The sequence below is a fragment of the Neocloeon triangulifer genome, unplaced genomic scaffold (assembly GCF_031216515.1).
Source record: "Neocloeon triangulifer isolate White Clay Creek 2 clone unplaced genomic scaffold, ASM3121651v1 ptg000022l, whole genome shotgun sequence".
NCBI classification, from domain to species: Eukaryota; Metazoa; Arthropoda; class Insecta; order Ephemeroptera; family Baetidae; genus Neocloeon; species Neocloeon triangulifer.
The window spans coordinates 6,868,317-6,886,683 of NW_026775562.1; the positions used below are offsets into that span (position 1 = coordinate 6,868,317).

Consider the following 18,367-nt stretch of genomic DNA (forward strand, 5'->3'; position numbering starts at 1 on the left):
ATATGCACATTAAATATTTATTAATATAATCCATGGATACTCTAAAAACTTCAGAGCATAATTAGCCAATGTCGTGGAAAATAGTCTGATCTTCCCCTTCCACTATAAACATGTGATAGACGGTTGGGGCCCCACCCAGAGATCGGACAATTTTCCGTGACAATGATTAATTTAATTTTTGTGTCAATGATATGATATTTTAAGTTACCTGAGTTGGCTGTCGAACCCAGAGCCATTCACCACGGAAGGCGGAAATCTCAGGTACTACACACAACATGCTCTCCTGACACCTGTACATAGTCTCAGCCTCCACATCACCGAACCACACCTTCAGACTGGGTGTGAAGTTTTCGCCAGTCAGCTCAAGCATAGCCACATCTCCACCTCCGTTCAACTGTTTAAAGTCATTCAGAAAATCAGGAGGAAAAATGTCAAATTTTGACTCACATGAAGTGTTGATACAAGAGGGACTGGTGTGACGGGCGCCCTAACAGGACCCATCCCTTCATAGAACTGGTATTCAGCTTTGTCCGTGCTGATTATTGTCCATGAAGCACCATCATTTATCATTTCTTTATTTGGCTCCTTAGGGCATGGTGTTGCCTATAATAAATAAATTTTGCTAATTTAGAACAATTCATTTTACAAGAAATTTGAGAATGTACCTGGAATTGGATTATTCTTTCTTGAGACAAACACAGGTACATTCGTTCGGTGTCTTTCATGTAGAAGGCACATTTGTGCAGTTGCGAGACAGGGTCGTCAGCGTCCAGAAGGGCCATCTGCTTGTCCACTTTACGAATGATGAGGCGAGGCAGTGCCATGCCTGTGACGCTGCACACCAACTTCACAGTTGAGCCGTAATGGATGTAGCCATCTCTAACTGTGAATTCTTCCGACTCTGACTCATTGTCATCCACTAAAATCATAATTTAACAGTTCATACTTATAAGTAGTCAAAATAAACTCAATTAACTCAAACAACGTGAAAATATGTTTTTGAATACTATAATTATGGTGTTTAATAAATTTTCTATACATAAAATAAGCTCGATTGAGCCAATTCTTAGCATATAATGAAATCATAAAAAATTGGTATCTGGAAAAATGGGGAGAAATAGTATCACAATGCTAGCAGAAATCTGCTAAGACGCCGGATGTCAAAAGAGTCCAGATTTACTGATACCAAAAACACTTGCTATTTAATTGGATTCTAAAAAAAAATTGCAAAAAACCTGCAGGGGCTGGAGGAAATAGAAATATAATATAAATATTTCATAACCTTTGAACTATATATGGGATAATTATGTACTTACACAAGTGTATCGTGAAGGCGCCCCATTGGGTTGAGCTGGCGTGGAAGTTTCCGTTTTCGACGTGTAGATACCTAGTGCTGACAGTCTGAGATCTCAGTCGATTGAACAGAGCAACTTTGGTTCCGCTGGCTATACACACTGTGGATAAATTTCCTTCAGTGAAAAATTTAGTCGAGTCCTTTTTTAAAACTCACGATCTGCATTTTTGAGAGACTGCTTCTTCTTTGACGGCTTTGAGATAACCTTAATGCGTTTGCTATGAAAAACGCCAATGTCGTGACCATTGCCATAAAACATCTTGACCGAAAGCATGAAGTGCTTGCGCTTGTCGGAGTCGGAGATGAAGAGCGTCTTTGCCGCACAGTACTGCTTTCCATTCAGGTCTAGCTGCTGCATGTCCTGGTCTGAGTTGCCAATTCCGATGAAAGCGCACAACTGCGAACTCTGCTCGGACTCGCCAGACTTTAACATTTGCTCCTGCAGAAAAATTGAAAAATGTGTAACAAACATTTATAAGTAGCAGAGTCAAAATTAAAATAATTTCATTCTGGATTCATTTATATATTAAATAGTTTCAAGTGCGACATTTGATTTTGACGCGCGCGCACACATATATCCAGGGCGGGCAAGAGCTGAGAGGCGACAAAAACTGGCACCCCCGCCTCTAGCTGCCCCGGACCCATAATGAATAAAAGAAATAATTTAATATTACAAATAATTATTGCTAGAAAAAAATGAAAAAGAAAATGTTCCAGCCCTATACCTGTTTTATCCGCCATCCTTCACCAAAGAGGTAGATGCAGGGGGGTGGGCAGAAGAACCTTTTCTCATTGCCATATGACTTCTGCGCAACCTTGGCATGGAGAATGACAATGATCATGTCACTCCGCTCGCGCAGGTACCTTTTCATGGCATCGCGGGTTAGCCGCTGGTCCTTTGGTCTGCAGAACAAGGAACTGAAATTATTATCACTTTGCCTAGCTACTAATAAAAAATGTTGATGAAATTTTGCAATTCACACCTGAATCTCTCAATGGGAACAGGCGGAGAGGGGGTTGGGATGGGTGACGGCGGCGTCTGCATGCCGTGACCAGCTATAGATGACAGGTTGAAGTGGTGCGAGATGCCTGAGGCACTGGCGACCCCCGCCGCGTGTGGGTGCTCTCCATTCATCTTGTCCGGCGGGGTCAAAGACCCAAGTATCATCGATGAGCCAGAGTCTATAAATTAGAATTGTTTTCCAATTTATTTATATGTAAATCACAACTCTTGGACAATATAATGAAATTGTACGAAATCTTTATTATCAGATCTCTTTGTAATAATCAAGCTCACTTATGACTAAAATTAAAAGTTGCGAAATTTAACAAAAACATTCTCCACCAGTGCAAAAGTGATTTTCTTTCCACATTCCTATTCATGAAAATATTCTTTATTCTTTTAAATATTTTGATTTCCTATTGAACTAGAAGACATATATATATATTTTTTATAAATAAATTGAATTGAATGATATTATTTAAGATTTTTTTGGATTTTTAATATTTATGTTCATTCTCTTTTAAAATACATAAATATCAAATCTTTATAAATATCCACTATAATTTATCTATTTCAGATTAATAAAAAGTTTGTGAAGCAAAAATTGTACAAAGAAATAAATAAAATAAAATTAAAATAAATAAACACTCAATTGATAGCATAAAACGTACCTGTCGGATTTTCAACCGAGTCAGTCCAATAAGAGCTGCGGTGGTTGTGGGGAGAGTGTGGAGGCCAAGGTACAGCCCCTGCAACCAAGATTAATCGTTATAGCAATAGCACTGAAGATATTCACCGCGCATTTACATCTCCGAATTATTTATTGTATAATGTTATGCTTCTATAAGTGCTTTCTTTGTGTTCTGATGACTTGATGAGACATCACAAAATCTAAAAGCGTGCATAAAAGCAACAAGCGTGCTGCAAAAAAACCAGGGTTGACGAGCGAGCCATCTTTTTATTTACAGTAGCGCTTTTTGGTCACATAGTGGGCTCGAGCTCTGCATTTTTTTAAATTTTGGAGCTCGCGGTCCTGAGTTGCTCACGAGCCCGCGAATTTTCCCTCCAATAAATTCGCCTTAAATCTATAAATCTATGAAGGGATAGGGGTTGGGATAGGGAATGAAGTCAGGAAGGTGACTGATAACTGCTATCAGCTTAAGTTTGCTATACTCTCCCATCTCCCTTCTCTCGGGATGCAAAATTCGCTCGGCCTCACAATGTAAATTTTTCTGGGCTCGCACAAGCCCCAAGTGAATCTGGGCTCGCTCGTCAACCTTAAAAATAACCAACCTGTATAAAATAATAATTTCTCATTAATGAGCAATACAATCCACCTGTGCAGTGTGACAATCTGTGAAGAAAAATTTGCAAAAATAAAAATTGGTGCCGTAGTGCGGACGAAAAAAAATAATGATAAATGCGGAGGAATTCCTTACATCGAGGATATCCGTAGGGTTTCACCTCTGGAGACTGCCATTCTACAAGAAATTGATGAAAATGTTAAGTTTTGTTGGGTTTGCCGATTAAAATTTTCTAAGGATTAAATTGAAAAAGACAAAAAGTTTCATTGAATAAAAGCGTCCGAGCCTCATGAGAAAATCACCGCAGCGCTCAGAGAAGTTTTAGTGAAAATTTTTTAAAACGCAGCTTCAAATTACTTCTCACTTGGTCGCTGAAGACCATGTGACCCTCCACCCTTTCTATACAAAGTCAATGTGTATCATCAGCGTATTTCATAAATTACAATAAATAAAATAAAATGCATCTCCCGGCCCAGTGCACGCTTTTTTAATGATATAAAAAATTGCCTTTACTGCTGTGGCCGCGCGATATATGTTATATTATTATAGGTTCAAGATTAGTATTGCGTTATGCCGACATTAAGTGCACTGATTTTTCTTCCTTTATTATCCTCTGTGTATTTTTTTGTGGCTACAGAAAAAAGAGCATGCGTTCTATGTAATAATGGATAAAAATGTTCTCATATCATCTACTTTTACTGGAAGAAACAGCTTTAGATATTTTGCGGTTCAATCTTTTCTTTCTCGCTATGGTTGCTCGCGTGCTGTGCATCTCTATCGATCTCACAGACCACCGTGGGTAAAAGTCCAACTGTTACCCAACGCCATTTTGTTTTCTCACCGTTTGACAAGACGTGCGCACGTGTGCCCATCACTTTTTATTCCACCGAATTAAAATTTGAAATTATTATTTTATTATTATTGATCTATGATGAGACGAGACGTCACCACGATACATAGCTGCTTCCGCGTATCTCGTCTCTACATTATGATTTTTCTCTATGTTATCTTAAATTTCAATTTCATTATTATATTGTTGTTTATTCTCGTCCTAGAAATTCTAATGTTTCAATATTCTTTATTTTGTTAAGCATTAACTTGCAGTAGCAATAACACTTTTTAAAATAGTCAAGATAGAATGCATTATTCAAACGGTAAATTTCGTTTAAGTCATAGAATTGGTGTTGATGTATATACAAAATTGTTCACTTCCTACACTTTCACAAGTTCCTCGTCATTTTCGAGGGTTTTCAGGTTTTTCGGCAGCGCATTAAAAATTCTTGGGGGATCAAATAAGAATTTTTAATGCGCTGCCGGAAAACCTGAAAACCCTCAAAAATGACGAGGAATTTGTGAAGGAAGTGAAAACTTTTGTACTTCAACACCAATTAAACGAATTTTACCGTTTGAATAATGCATTCTATCTTGACTTATTTTAAAAAGTGTTATTGCTACTGCAAATAAATGCTTAACAAAATAAGGAATGTTTGAAATTTATTCCCAGATAGTTGTGCGTGTGTTTTTCTGTCTAATTAGTGTCTTTGTTTGTTTTGTGAAGTGTTAAAGTTTCAGGGCTATGTTTGCTCTGTTTACCCTGATTTTCCGGGTTTTAATTGCAATTTAGATTTTTTGTGACTCAAAAATTTATATTTTTGAGTCGTTTTTAAAAATTAATTTCTCAATTAAAAGTCCAAATTTTGGATTGCATGTTCCATTCTTTAAAGCCCAATTTTTTCTCGCACAGTTTCAGTAAAACCACGTAAAACCCTCTAAAAAATGGATAATTATTTCATTTACTCTCTCGCATCAATAATAACAAAACAATGAATGCTTGATTTTTTTTTCCAAATTTTCTACCCTTCTAGCAGCCAAAGATCAAGGGACAAAAACACAAATATCTCTTTTTGGATGTTAACTATGTTGATCTTGTACCCGAATAGGCCAGGAATATGGTGGGTTTGGGTTGTCGCGGTTGTCGGGAATTTCAAGGATGCGGAAGGTGATCGGCTGCGGCCTAGTTAAATCAGAACTATACCGGCATTTGTCTGGAAAAATCTAAAACCGTCGTAAAGAACAGCAATAGCCATGATAATTTGCAATTAAGTGTAATGCAATTTCTCCCAAATCTGCCTGTCGCAGTGTTCAAAATGCACTTCCCATGAAGTCTACATGGTTACCTCCAGCCAGAAATATAGCTTTTTCTCCCTACCTAAGCCAGGTTAGAACCGAAGACCTTTTTTAGATTATCAGCCGCAAGCACTAACCGCACTGCTGTGCCAAACAGTTAATAAAATTCTAAACTAAGATAAGATAGATATTAGATCGAAATTTACGTATGTATAATTACATAAATCTCCGATTCGCTTTTGCGAAAAATTAACAATAGAATATCAAGAGAAAAAATATAAAAAAATATATAAATGTAAAGTGTCTGAGGGTGTTCGCAGGCCTAAAATAATTCAGCGGGGGTGGGAAAGCATTTGAATAAACCTCCCCATGTACTACAGGGGACCATCATCCCCGAAAACCCTGTGGCAGTCTTACTCTGTTAAAACTTCAACATTCTGTACAACGCAAATATTCATTCATGTCACATAAAATTGATTTATCAACAATGTACATCTTCAACACTTATAACAATAACTAAGTTTCCAATGTCTGTTATGTCCCATAATCCCATAAGGACTCCTTATTGATATAGTGAAATCACGTCTTTATACATCAATAGTACGGTTAAAATTTTTCAATGTTTTTGAATAATTGATAAAGACTTGATTTGATTATGTCAATAAGGAGGCCTTAAATACCTTATGCAAACTATGATATACTCGTGCAATCATTATCTCTCTGGACTTTTTTCCAGAGGTGCTGCCGTTTCATCACAATTTTTATTTCTTTCGCGTTTTTTGGCTTCATTTGTAAACAAACAAGTTTATGATTCCGAATTATCAATAAGTATAGATTCAGTTTTTTTTTTATATAAATATTTAAATCTGAGCAAGTTATTGTTGCTTATTTTTTAGATGAATAGAGTGTAAACTATAATAAATTCTAATTTTATAAATATTTATTAAAACTTCAGGAAAAAAAAATTTGTCTGATATGCCGACATAGTACTGCAAACAAGATTTGTTTTCTATGAATCATCAGTACCAATCGTGTGACAGCATAGAAAGCACCGACTTATTCCATAGAGAAAGTACGCACTGAACTTGATAGACAAAGTTTATCTTGTAGAACCGTTTATCCGTGGAATTCCCTGTACCACTTATGCCAGAAATTTGTTTAGTTCCTCAGTTTAAAAATAATAACAATAAATAAAACTGCATATAAACGCGACTTTTTGATATTCTTTTGTCTCCAGCTCAGCAAGAAGGTTTAATTTCCTGTGTGACTTGATGCGAGAGAATAAATGATTTAAACTAACCATGTTCATAAAAAGAAAGAAAAATTTAGGGCAGCAGCAATAAATGAAATGAAATAAATTTGCAACGTTGAAAAACACTGTGCAGAAAATTTTGCGTGCAAAATACCAGGAGCGGGGGGGCCCGAGCCCTGAGGGATGTAGTGGCTGGACGGGTGGAGGGCGGCAGACTCGATGTACGGCATGGCGATGTGCTGGGACAGCGACGGTGATCTGGACTGCTGGTTGGCGGCCATGCACTGCTCTGGCGCGATTCAAACCATAACAAGGCGTCCGCAAGACTCGAATAAAGCATCCGCAACACCTGCACCGCTTCCCGCCGCACCTCGCGTACCAAGGGGGTGGGACGAGGCACCCCTGCTAGCACCCCTAGTGGCTGCCGCTGCAAGGGCAGGTTGTACTATTCTGGGCCTGCGCCGAACTTCACATATATGAAATTAATTTGTGTTTAGCCACACAAAAATTGAAGCCGACCAATTAAACTGTTATTTAAATTTCAGAAATTTTTATTCATTTTGTGGGTTAGAAGCGATTAAAAATTTATTAAAGAAATTTGGCACTTTAAGAGACGATCGTGGAATCGAATAAAAAGGGCTTTGTACTGGTTGAAAATTGTTTTTCATAAAAAAATAGCGGTTTCAACCGATACAAAGCTCGTTTTGTTTTTGCACTTCCAGAAAAATTTTGATTATTTAATCTTGTCCAAAAAATTTTTATTATTATATGAGGGCGATCCACAAGCCTTACCTGCGCCAGGCTAATGTAGCCCTCCATTCTAAGTAGATAGGGCCAAATTAAGGCTTTTGGATTGTTGCCTCGAAATTGCACACTTTTGAACCTGTACATGAAAACTCGATCAAATTTCTCACGCGTCTTCGCATCTCATGTCATCGCGTCTTTGCAAAATACTGATGGTGTATACCAATTTCTCCTTGTTAAATTAATTGCAAAAAAAAATGGCAAAACTTGAAAACATCGAGTTTAAATGAGAAATGTAATGTAAGGCCAAAGTCGGACCATGTTATGCCGGCTTGATTCTTGCTTCGCAACGGGGCGACTAGACTGAAACGCCTTTTACTCCTTTACTTTACATGCTGCTGTGGGGCGAACAGTCAGGAAATTACCGCCTTTTCCGATTATTTACTTTTGGCTACTAGTTTCAGGGAGTTGAGCATTTTCTTCCAAACTATTATTATTATTATTCTTGCCGTTGCCTCATTTGAATAAAAATATATGATTTTCATGTAATAGAAAATTTATTTACTAATTGTTAGGAGGCTTTAAAATTGAAAATATTAACTAAATCTCTAAAATCACATCATAATATAGTAACAATTAATAATAATTATTATTTCAGTGTGCAGAAATTTTAAAGAACTTTTTGCAAACAATTGAAATGTTATTATTATTTAAATACTGTTTATTTGTTAGTTATTTTTTATTCCACTCATCACTCATGTCACGGTAAAAATGCAAAAAAAAATCGGCAGAGAGATATCATACATAGGAGAGGTTTGCTGAAAACCTCAATATCAAAAGAGACGCGACTGCCGCAATGAACTTACACACAACACAATTAAAAAAAAAACTAAAAAAAAAAAAAAAACAGCAACATCAAAAACGCTCAAATAATATCCGCCAAAAATTTCATTAAATAACTGCTCTGGATGAACTCAAAACAAATCATCCCTTCTTGTGTGTTTGGGGATGAAACACGCTCCCCCCTTGCCGTTCGCTTGGCCTGCTCGCCTGCTAGACCGCCTGCGTGCTGAATGACGAACATGTGGTTTGGTTCACACAATGCTACACCACGTTGGTGCGCGATAAATCATCTTCAGCTGTCTGTGTGTACGAATAAACCCAATAGTACTGCGCAGCACGAAAATTTCTTCATGAGCAATTACAATTTATTCGTGTTGAAATAAAATGTTTCACTTTTCTCTGATGTTGTGCACATAAAACTTTTTTGCCGATAAATTCAAAGACCAAATTTGAAATAATATTCTCAAAATGAAAATATAAAAGCCCTGGAATAATCTGCCATCACTCGACAATCAATTCCCCCACACAGTGCAAGTAGTATTTCTGGCAGAAATTTTAATAACAATAATTTTGTGATTTTTTTAACGTGGGTTAATGGCGACCGTGTATTTTTATATGCTCGGAATTTTAGCAGCCCCCCGGCTTGTTGTGACACTGTTTATACTCATTTTCATATTTCCTCATTTTTTTTACATAATAAATAGAGTGGGCCGAGCAAATATGTTAATCTTGAATTAAACTTATATGCCCTTGTAAATTCAACTAGGCAATTTTTATTACTATTTTAGCGTGAGTTCACTTTGAGTTTCTTTTGATGTCGGGCGTTTTAGCAGACATATGCTAGTTGTAAACTCTTTTTTTCCAATTTAAAAGTTTTGTCTGTGTATAAATGACCTAGTGGTTAAGGATATTGCTCTCAAAAAGTCTGTAGAAACCCCTGATTCTATGATCCCAAGAATTTTTAATGCGCTGCCAAAAAATCTGAAAACCCTCGGAAATGACGAGGAACTTGTGAAGGAAGTGAAAACTTCTGTACTTCAACACCAATTTTATGACTTTAACGAGTTTCACCGTTTGAATAATGCTCTGTATCTTGACCTACTTTAAAAGGTGTTATTGCTACTGCAAATTAATGCTTGACAAAATTACGAATTTTTGAAATTGTACTGACTGAGAAGAATAAATGATAATAAATTAAATTTTCACATTAGAATTGAAAAAAAAAACATTGCCTTTCTAAACAATCTGTATTAGAAAAGGAATTGCTTGCAGTGAGGGTGAGGACGTTAAGCTTTTTTTCCATATTGAAAATCACCCCTTATCACTGAAAACAAAACCAGGGGGAGGCACAACAGCTGACACCTGTCAGCCCCGAGGTATTAGCATGAAAGCGTGCAGTGCGTCCAAAGCAAACACTTGCACTTCATTTGTACCCCTCCCATAATATATTATCGGCGGCTGCTCTATTAAATTCAAATAAGAAACAAATGTGTGCTACTCAATCAACAAGAATAGTTTTGGAGAATATAAGATATTAGCATGAAATTGTTTGTCTAATGCATGAAGCCCCCAATATCAATATTTTTTACTTACTTTATTTTTAAACTTTGTAATATTGCCATAATCTTTTGCACGAAAATTTATTAAAATAACTTCTTCATGCTTTATATTATTTAATTAATTGGCAAGCCATCCTCGGCTGCAGTAAGGCGAGTATTGAGGGCAGAGGCAAATTTCTTGTTTGTTTCAGTTCAATGATGTATGAGTTTCAGTGAGTTGTTCACTAGTAAGCCCGACGAGCGCCTCCTCGGCGTTCAAGTGTCCAAAGACCTGCGGTGGAGCAAAGACACGGACATCGCGCGCGGCAAAGCAGCAAAGGGGCTCTCGTTCGCGGCGCGCAATCTGCACGACTGTTCGCCGCGCGTGAAAAAGTTGACCTACCAGACGATGGTGAAACCGCTCCTGTTCTACGGCACCCCCGCGTGGCACCCCTCCTACAATACCAACATCAACAAATTCGAGCGAGTGCAAAAAAGAGCCCTCAGGTTTGTGTATGGGCGGCACATCCCTGATACGGCCGAACATGGGTTGCTGTCGGTGCAACAGCAGCTGAAGTTCAATGACTTGATGTTTTTCAAGAAATGTACCAGTGGCGAGACTGATATGGACGCAAAGGCGAGAATCACCACCGGCCGAGTGATGAGAAATAGTGGCGGCGAGAACCGTTTAATTCTCCCAAAAGTGCGCACAGAGCTCGGTCGACAAAGTTTTTCTTTCCAAATCGCGGATCATTGGTATTCCCTTCCTTCTGCGTTAAAAATTGTACGGTTTCTCAGTTTAAAATTGCATGTAAAGAATATCTGACTGTTGTTTAAAATTTCCCCTTTTCGGCTCCAGCTCGGCAAGTAGGTTTAATTCGGAAACACTTTTGCTTTCAAATTAAGTTTATGAGTTTTAGTAAGTTGTTTCCTAGGGCTGGCTGCCAATTCTCTCTTCAATGTAATTTTTCCCCCAAAATAATATTTGACCTGTTGTGAGAGAATAAACGAATTGAATTGAAAAAACTCACCAGCAGTGTCGAGCGATCCGTTGTGTTTGTACTGGTCGGCGCTACGGCGGTCTCGGCTGTACGAGTCAAGTGAATCTAACTGCCTCGGACTAGACAGGTCCACCGGGTGGGCCTCAGGGTAGCTTGGGGGCTGATCCTGCTGCGAGGAGGCCGCCGCTTCTTGTTGCTGGTCAGACCCGACCACACTTAGCTCTGTCATGGACTCAGCTCCATTTTGAGGGCCCGAATCCTCCTATTTAAATTACAAGATGAGCTTAATTTCACGTTTGTTGGCTGATTATTTATGGTACACGGGACCCAGTACGATTATTTTATTATTGACTGCGATAGTGCAAATTCATTACATTGTTTATTTAAAAATCTTGATGAAATATTGAATTTATAAATATCTGTTTTTGCACCTCTTTTATTGCCTCACACTTACCCTGTATCAAGACACCAGGCTTATTTTTGTCCTTGTTGAAAAATTGTCATTCTTTTTTATTTGAAAAAAAAAAAACTAAATGTCTTTAATAGTTTCACGGCTTGCGACCCTGTTTCATGAGCAAGAAAAAAAATTCAAGGGGAAAAAACACTTAAGCGAGTGCAAAAAAGAGCCCTCAGGTTTGTGCATGGGCGGCACATCCCAGACGCGGCCGAACAGGGGTTGCTGTCGGTGCAGCAGCAGCTTAAATTTAATGACGATGTTTTTCAAGAAATGTACCAGTGGCGAGACTTGTTGCGAGAGAATAAATGAATTGAATTGAATTAAATAAATTAATAATGTTCAGTAATAATGACATTGTGAGTTGTTTCAAGTACAAAGGAAATGGTGCTGAAATGAAGTAAACAACCACAGGGATGTTGGACTTTGCAATGCAAGGGCACAGGATGACCGACCGCGTGGCAAGAGGACGCAACAACAGGAAATATTTTGCCAATAAATATCCCGAGCGCAAGGAATCGGGGCCTCACTTCTGTTATCCTCTCAGTCAGTTACGTGGTGTTAACTATTTTTGTAATAGTGGCCACTTTATTTGTGTTGCCAATTTCACTTAAAATTAAAAGTAATTAAAGTGTAACTCAATCTTCTAGGGCAAAAGACTTTTGTTTTATTCAAAGAACTTACTGGCGAATCTATTGTTAAAAAGAATTAAATTACTTGAGAATTCAAAGAAAAGTAAAAAAATTTGACAATAAGAATTGACACTATGGTTAACTAAATTACTATTAATAAGTCTAGTCTTTCGAACTGTGCCTTAAGTTTGCTGCTCACTGCACAAGCATAATACATAATATGCTACATACATTTTTCATCCACTATTTTCATTTTCAATATACCTACCAAAATTGCGGTTCTATGCAATTTTTGAACAACATATTATTATTCTGCATAGTCCAATCAAAATATAACCATAAACAACAAAAATGAAACCAAAATTTTTTTTAATACAAAATTTAAATTTTTTTAAATTTTAGGGTCAGGCCAAGACAAAGTCTTGTCGGCCTGTGCCCTTTATTGGTGGTACAGAGGGCAGCACCCAATTAATTTTTTATTTTAATTTTGTTTTAACTACACAGACAGATTAACCATTTATTAAAACTAATGGTGAGTATAAGGCTTGTACCGCATTTTTATGTCTGACGTGAAAAAACTTATTTGCTTCAAATTATTATTTGTTCTTCTCGGTCAATCAAGGCCACGAAAAAGAAAAATGATCAAATCATAATAAAAGTGACTATATAGAAAAAATTTGCACAATGATTTTGTAACCAAAATTTCAAGCAAGCAAATTAATTTATTTACCTGCGCATAGTAGGCAGAGGCATGGTGCGAGGGGGCTGAAGGTGAGGGTGCGGCGGCGGCGTTGAATGGTGGCAACGATTCTGAAGCGCTTGAAGTAACCCCCGACCACGAGTCGTCGCCTCTCTGCTCGGAATAATTGGCGTAACTGTAGTGTCCCTGAAACATGTAAAGCACAAACTTTTAAAATTTTATTCACGAGAGATTTTTTATTATCAATTTGTTTATCAATTATTTTATTGATGTTGCATGGCAAAAGTGAGAATCCTACCAAAATAAAATAAAAAATAAATTAAAAAAATAGCTTCTCAACTTCCATTGATTCCATTGGAAAATTTGGCTGAAAAAATATTCATGTTGATGACCTTTTTCCATCTGTGTGCCACACAAAAAATTCTATAACTTCACAGGCCACTTTTGTGACCTGCTCACAGTTTGAGATACATGATCTGAAAGAACAAGCCAATATTTGTCACTGTATAGTCTGTATACATTTAGTTCTAACTCTAACAGAATAAATGTTATAAGCGATGAAAGCAAATTTTTCACTTAAAAATGCTTGGAATATTGAAATGAAGATATCCACGATCATCTTTCGAGTGTCAATTTCTTCAAACAAATGCTTGGAAAACCACGTATTTTGCCCTTTCGTCCGGAATATCTCTTGAATTAGACAGATTTTGTGCCCCATGCAACCAAAGTATGATACATTTGTTGGATTAAATAGTTGTTTTATTTTCTGACTATTCCAAAAACCACACGGGAAGGGAGGAGGATATTAATTTTTTTGCGTCAAACCAAAACAAAGTCTTGTCGGTTTGTGCCCTTCAATTAAATTTTATTATTGTTCTGTAAGACCAGAATTGACAAGAATATTAACTCTATAAGCCTTTAAACCATGTCAGGTCTAAAATTAAAATTTAGAGAAACAACCCTTGGCAAAGTATAAAAACGATATGATTAGCACGAAAAATTGTAATTGTCAAAACTGCTTACAAATAGATATTCATGGATGTCATTGAAGTAACGCTCATATTAAAAACCAATTTATTTTTAGTTAACCTGGTTTTAAGGGAAATTAAGCTCCTAAAAAATATGCAATTATAATATTCTATCTTCTTTGTACATCTTTGAGCGCATTAAATTTCTAATATGTCGCGCATAATTTGAAGTGGACTGACCAAATTAAGCCAAATTAAGTGGCTTTCAAATGTCGTCAAGTTTTTTGAAATTGCCGCACTAAAAGCCGAGATGATCAAACGAGGCCCTGGATACATGTAAACCATTATTTATTAAATATAATATTATGACTGTGCCTTCTCTATGCATACTCGAATGTATTAAATTTCTAGTGCGGAATCGTCACCTCTTTCAAAAATATAGTGACAGTGTTGATACGAGGCGGGTGACACGACATAATCAAACCAATCTGTGTATAAACGACCTAGTGGTAAGGGATATTGCCCTCAAAAAGAAAACCCTGATTATATGATCCCAAAAATTTAATGCGCTGCCAAAAAACCTGAAAACCCTCGAAAATGACGAGGAACTTGTGAAGGAAGTGAAAACTTTTGTACTTCAACACCAATTCTATGACTTAAACGAATTTTATCGTTTGAATAATGCTGTGTATTTTGACTTATTTTAAAAAGTGTTATTGCTACTGCATATTAATGCTTAACAAAATAAAGAATATTTGAAATTGAAATAGTGAAGGTTATTAAGCTGCAAAACTCTGTTGAAAATCCAGAGCTTATGATCCTAAGAATTTTCATTGCCTTGTTGAAATATTAAATAAAAAAAATCACGAGTTTCTTTTAAACGAAGTGAAATCTTTTGTAATACAGCATCATTTCTACGACTTATCGTTTGAATGATGTATTTTGACCTATTTTAAAAAGCGTTTGTTCCATATTGTAACTTAATAGTTAATAGTATGTGTTAATTAGTGACTTTTTTTAATTTTTTGAAAGGCGAAACGCGCGCATCATCTATTCAATTTTATATCACGCTCATAGCCCATGGAATGAGAAAAAGGCCGTGTGTGAACTTTGTATATCGCCACGAGGGCTTTCCTTGTGAGGAGCAGATGATTGTTCTCACGCAATTGAGAGGAACCGAATTACAATAATTTGTATATGTAAGTATCACGAGGCGCTGCCAAACTAGCTGGGCCTAAACGATCGTCGAGAGCTCTTTTCAGAAGCAATATAGACCCAAAATGTTTTTCAACGGCTACATACATTATTAGGATTTTGCAAACACAATCTAAAATTATTTTGAAGAAAGTTGTTTTTTCAACCTACAATTTTCACTAAATAATTTTAATAGTTTTATAAAATTTAAAATTTTACAAAGATTTAGTCTGAGTAGTGTATTGAGCGTATCTTTCTTCGTGGAGGTCAAGAGAAGATAAATTAAAATTGCTTTAGTGAAAATGGAAACTTGGAAAGAAGATTTTCTTCAAAATAATTTTCTTCAATGTTTATGTTGAACAAAAAATGAGAATTAATTTACGTATTATTTTTGTCTAAAATTCACAGTTCATGAATTATGACTGCAGCCCGCAGCTGACAAATGTAGAGCGGGATATTTTTTTCCGAAACAATTCATGACGCAAAAATCCCATCAAGGAAAAGCCGAATTTAATTTAAAAAAACTTTGAATCAACCCTCTATTGTCAAATTCTTCTGCTAAATAAATTAACGTGGGACTCACGTGGGAGATTTGAATGAATCTAGAAGCAGTAATTATTACTACTATTGTTGTGCACATATCATATTATTAATATTAAATTTTTTTTAAACAAATTAGCTGGGACAAATCAAGCCTATTTTCTATAATTCTCAATAAAAAATCCAAATTTGAAGTTTCGTCAAAGAACGTTTTAAATGGAACTGCCATTGCGAAAAATGAGGTTATTAACCAAAGTTTTCTTCGTGGTTAGCGGTTTATTCCCTCAATGAAGTAAAAATATACATAAACCCGGCTCATTTTTCCTCTGGTCAGATAAAATTTATTTTGAGTTTTATTTGGGGTTGCACGTCGAGAAGGGACCCAGAGTTGCCCAGAGCGGTGGTGCGCCGCGCGGCATGCATTTCTTCTTCTCATGATTGTGCGTCTTTGTAGGTTCCCACGGTGGCCCAAGACCTCTTCCCCTCAATATGGATATAGCTTTCTTCCGCCTGCCTGCCTGTCTGTTCATCTCTCTCGCTCTATCCCATAGGCCGACCTTCTCCAAAATATCCCCCAGCGATCGCCACAATTCCAAATAACAGCACCGACAGTGTGCATTTGATTCCAAATAAACACCTCCGCCTCATCGCAGCGCAGGTAAATCACGACCTGACAAATGCACGCGGCACTTTTTATTCTCTTCTCATCCACTCAGAGACCCAAAAAACTAAATAAAAAAACATCAGAGTCACAGAAAAAGCAATAAGTCTGATAAGTCTTCTTGATTTAAATTAAAATGATCTTTTTTTTAAATAATTTTACGACTTAATTTCAAAATTTATGTCTTTTTTCAAAATTGTATAATTGTGAGGTGCAATTATGACACGTGCATGAATATTTTTTGTGTAAAATTTTTTGAATTGTGTTTTAAATTTAGAAAGCTGTACTATAGGAATTTTAGCCGACAATTCCGTTTTCAATGGTTTTCAACAATTGAATGTGATGTAACAATTTGGACAAATAAACAGCATTAATAAGTTATGGGATAGAGTAATAATTACATTATAAATTATATGATCAAATGCAAAATCAAATTGAGCCGAATTCCGGCCAGTTTTAGTGCATCAAAGTATTTAATTTTTTTCTAGTCAAATATATATTTTCGAACAGGAATTCGCCGGCAGTACATATGAACACTGTGATCAGAAGATAATCTTTAAGTGCAAACAGGCAAATGTCCGCACGGCTGGATCTTCCGGCACAAAACATGCGGATGAGTGATGGAGAAAAATAATTCTATTTTGCCCAAATGGTTGGTCGGGCGTGGAGTTCACCGACTCGACAGAAGATAATTTCTAATTCAATCTTTAATGCTTTTACGACGTATGTATTACACAATTGTACCACTCGTTTGGAATGCTTTCAAATTAAGTTTATGAGTTTTAGTAAGTTGTTTACTAGGGCTGGCTGCCAATTCTCTCTTCAATGTAATTTTTCCCCCAAAATAATGACCTGCTGTGAGAGAATAAACGAATTGAATTGGAGTTAAAGAAGAATAGAAAAACGCAGAAATTTTTTAGCTTGGATTAAGTATTTTCCTGATAAATTAATTTTTATAGCATTTTCTTTTCAATGTGTTCATGTTCATACAATTATAAGAAATCTATGTTTTATTGTTCCATTTAATTTTACTCCTATGAAAAGGACACACAATAAAATAAGGATAACATTGCAGGTCGAAGAATGTGCATTTCATTTTGAAGAAAATTTGTGTATTATTGATCCTCTGTTCTTAAAAAAAATCTAACTTTTTTTGTCCCTAATTTAATACATGTGCATGCACATATTTTTCTTGACATCACATTAAAAAAGACTAAGGCAAAATTAGTTGTTTAAGGAGGTGTGATAATTACCCAGTTGGATCGACTTTCCATGACGACGGGCATCGTCGCTGCCGGGACTGCAGCAAGATCGGAGCAGAGCAGCTTAGTAGCTTTTGGCGCCAGCCCAGCGATCAACTACCAATATTCCCAACGCGATCCAGCAAGACTTGTCGCGACCCCTCCCTCCCTCTCCTTCAGCCCTCCACTGGAAGGGAAAAGCGATGAATTATTTCATCGCCCCCCCCACCCACCCCTGAAACCAAACCCCATGCAAACGATATTATGATTAAAAAAAAACCAATGTGCTTTGCGTCCTTTTATAATTTTTTGGTGAAAATGTGAAAACTTAGAGAAGATGCTAAGATTACTATTATATTCTTTACTATTCTCATCAATATATTTTTTATGGTATTATAAAAAAAACATCGTTAACCTTGGAAGTGAAGAATATTGGCTGTCCTCTTTGAAAAATTGTTTTTATTAAAAAAAAAAAAAAGCTCCACCAGTTTTGGCCGGCGACCCAATTTCATGTGCAAAAAATTTTTAGAATCTTACCAAAAAAAAAAACATTTTATGTATGAAGTAAAATGACTAAAGAGATTGTTTTTTTTCAATTTTGCTGATTTTATAAATTTTTTCCTGCTCATGAAATAGGGCGCAGACCAAAACTGGTAGAGCCGTTTGTTTTCTCAATAAAAAAAACAATCGCCCTCGATAGCAATTACTTCAATCGTTAATCTTGATTTATAATTATTATTAATATATTGATATTTATAACCTATTTAATGTGGCATTACAGTTATAGTTCAAAATTTGTGCACTGGTGTAT

The 18,367-nt window shown here is 36.4% G+C and overlaps 1 protein-coding gene across 6 annotated transcripts in view; it reads right to left on the reverse strand.

Annotated features, from left to right (window-relative positions):
• Positions 1-18,367, reverse strand: part of LOC132204146 (recombining binding protein suppressor of hairless-like) — a 38,231-nt gene that overhangs the window by 1,454 nt on the left and 18,410 nt on the right. For 3 of the 6 annotated variants that reach the window (XM_059632455.1, XM_059632456.1, XM_059632451.1), the window contains 11 exons: positions 12,983-13,138; positions 11,197-11,428; positions 3,797-3,838; positions 3,029-3,106; positions 2,338-2,536; positions 2,080-2,272; positions 1,511-1,793; positions 1,317-1,469; positions 666-919; positions 448-603; positions 209-394 (listed from right to left, as the gene is read on the reverse strand). In XM_059632455.1, the coding sequence (XP_059488438.1) occupies positions 209-394; positions 448-603; positions 666-919; positions 1,317-1,469; positions 1,511-1,793; positions 2,080-2,272; positions 2,338-2,536; positions 3,029-3,106; positions 3,797-3,838; positions 11,197-11,395 (1,743 nt within the window). In that variant the 5' untranslated portion in view covers positions 11,396-11,428; positions 12,983-13,138. The remainder of the gene's footprint in view (positions 1-208; positions 395-447; positions 604-665; positions 920-1,316; positions 1,470-1,510; positions 1,794-2,079; positions 2,273-2,337; positions 2,537-3,028; positions 3,107-3,796; positions 3,839-11,196; positions 11,429-12,982; positions 13,139-18,367) is intronic. The other 3 variants (XM_059632453.1, XM_059632452.1, XM_059632454.1) reach the window with 3 other exon arrangements.